Here is a 2,035-nt window from a genome sequence, read left to right on the forward strand (position 1 = left end):
AAAGAAAAAAAAGGTCCGAATAGGTCCCTTAAAGAAAAAAAGGTCTGAATAGGTCCTTAAAGACATCTCCGTTATTCAGATCTTTTTTTCTTTAAGGGACCAATTTGAAACAAAAAAATATCTTTAAGGTATCATTTTACTAATTAAGCCTTAATTAATCTATATAAACAAAAAATATATATGAATAACGGAAATTCAATTGATTTTGTAAAAAAAAACAAAATGGAAATTCAATTGAAACATTTAAATTTCCAAAAATTTGAATTAAAATTTTCAAATACGCGGCCATTCAAATACATTTTGAGAGTTTTTGTTTACATCTCCCCTTCCAAAAACTTAAACAAAACAATTATTAAAATATATAAACTTTTCTCCCACATTTCTATCCTCCCGATTTGTCTAAAAAACACCCTCATATATAATCTCTGTGATCATAACTCAATTGATATGGATATTGTAACTTTTATATATAGGGTAGAGGTTCAACTCGGGATTTTCTACTTATTCATCTCAAAAGGTGAATTTTTAACTATTAAAGTATTTGACCAAATAAAAATAGCCCTCAGATATCAATAAAACCAAATTGAAAGATAATTTTTGTAATGCAAAATTGAAACAAACGATTGCTTTATTACTTAAAGATAAGATATAAAAATGCTCATGTCATGAATAAGCATTCTCATCATCTATATAGCAGTTATTACAAGTTACGTACATTAATAGAAAAACAAAGGATCAACTAAAGGAAGAAACAACACGAGCAAGTTACAACCTTATGCAAATTAAGCTTATTGTTATTTATATTAATTATTCATTATATGTTGCAAATACTTGAAGCTCCATTCATTCAAGCCATAGACCATGTGACCGGTACTACGCCGTCATCTGTATTCAACCCCAATGCATTCCACACAGACACAGATCCATCCACAATATTGTTACGACAAGGTGGCTGACCCGCATGCTCCGCATCACAACCATTCACCGAATCACACTCGTCCACCACTTTCGCAGTCACACTCTTCCCGTTCTTTGCTGTGATTCTAATCAATTTTCCACATCTTGTACCTCCACTGTACCACCCAGTGGACAACGCCACCACTCTCTCTGAGTTGCTATGGTATTTACCGTCGCACTCAGAAGGACCACCTCCGTCTCCACCTAATATAAATAGTTTGAAATTTATTAGAATTAGTTGAATATTTTTAACGTAATTACAAATTAGTTATGATTAGTTGATAATCCGTTATATGTGTCATCACTTTAGAATCACTATATATATAATAAATAAAAAATGCATTACCTTCGCTAAAATCATTCAACGTGAGTGATGCTGGTGTGGATGATGAAACTGGTGGGGAACACTTGTATTGAGTGTATGATTTTCCGCTACATTTTAGTGTTCCGGAGGGTTGGCAGGTGCCACCACCACCGCTTGGTGGTGATGGAGGTGGATTGGTTCCGCTACAGATGCGGGTCCCAACGTCAGGGTCATCGTTGCATTTACCATTGATGCAAATGAGTTGACCAGAACAATCATCAAGAGTTTTGCACGGTCCATTGCATGATGATAGAGCGTTTGCGAGGAAAGGAATGCTTATGATGTTGAAAAGGAAAATGGAAGATAGAAAAATAAGGTTTGACATGGAAGCCATTGTGATTAGAATAGAGACAGTTTGTATAGTTTTTGTGTTACTTTGCCATGTTATTGCATATCCTTATATAGAGTTCCCAAAATAAAATCGTACCCGACTTGGAGTTATTATACTTAGACTAGATAGAATACAAATTGAGCATACTATTCTGAAAATTGGAACAAATTGCAAAATTCGACTAAGGTATGTTTTTTTTTTTGATAAGCAAGAATTGGATTATAATGAGTACAAAGGGTACTCAACCCTTACAATCCAAAAACAATCACCTTAGATACAACGAAAACAAGCTAAGGGGTTGTTACACCAGTCAAGGAAAGCTACATTAGCAATGTTCCTTGATCGTCCGATGAACCAAAACCAAGCAATATAAATAATTTGAT

The 2,035-nt window shown here is 34.0% G+C and overlaps 1 protein-coding gene across 1 annotated transcript; it reads right to left on the reverse strand.

The window, feature by feature from the left end:
- Positions 1-613: 613 nt before the first annotated feature.
- On the reverse strand, positions 614-1,709 carry LOC123898485 (kiwellin-like). The gene is made up of 2 exons (XM_045949455.1): positions 1,304-1,709; positions 614-1,161 (listed from the first exon to the last, which is right to left on the reverse strand). Exons 1-2 carry the CDS (start codon positions 1,653-1,655, stop codon positions 848-850), a joined length of 666 nt encoding a protein of 221 aa, XP_045805411.1. The 5' UTR covers positions 1,656-1,709; the 3' UTR covers positions 614-847.
- Between the last annotated feature and the right edge of the window lie 326 nt (positions 1,710-2,035).

Source organism: Trifolium pratense, linkage group LG7 (assembly GCF_020283565.1).
Source record: "Trifolium pratense cultivar HEN17-A07 linkage group LG7, ARS_RC_1.1, whole genome shotgun sequence".
In the NCBI taxonomy this organism is placed as follows: domain Eukaryota; kingdom Viridiplantae; phylum Streptophyta; class Magnoliopsida; order Fabales; family Fabaceae; genus Trifolium; species Trifolium pratense.

Bases quoted from the DNA above. Each gene is read 5' to 3' on its own strand.
- LOC123898485 (XM_045949455.1), bottom strand. From the start codon at position 1,655: ATGGCTTCCATGTCAAACCTTATTTTTCTATCTTCCATTTTCCTTTTC. The intron at 1,162-1,303 runs GTAATGCATTTT...TATTTATATTAG, and splicing joins GTTGAATGATTTTAGCGAAG to GTGGAGACGGAGGTGGTCCT.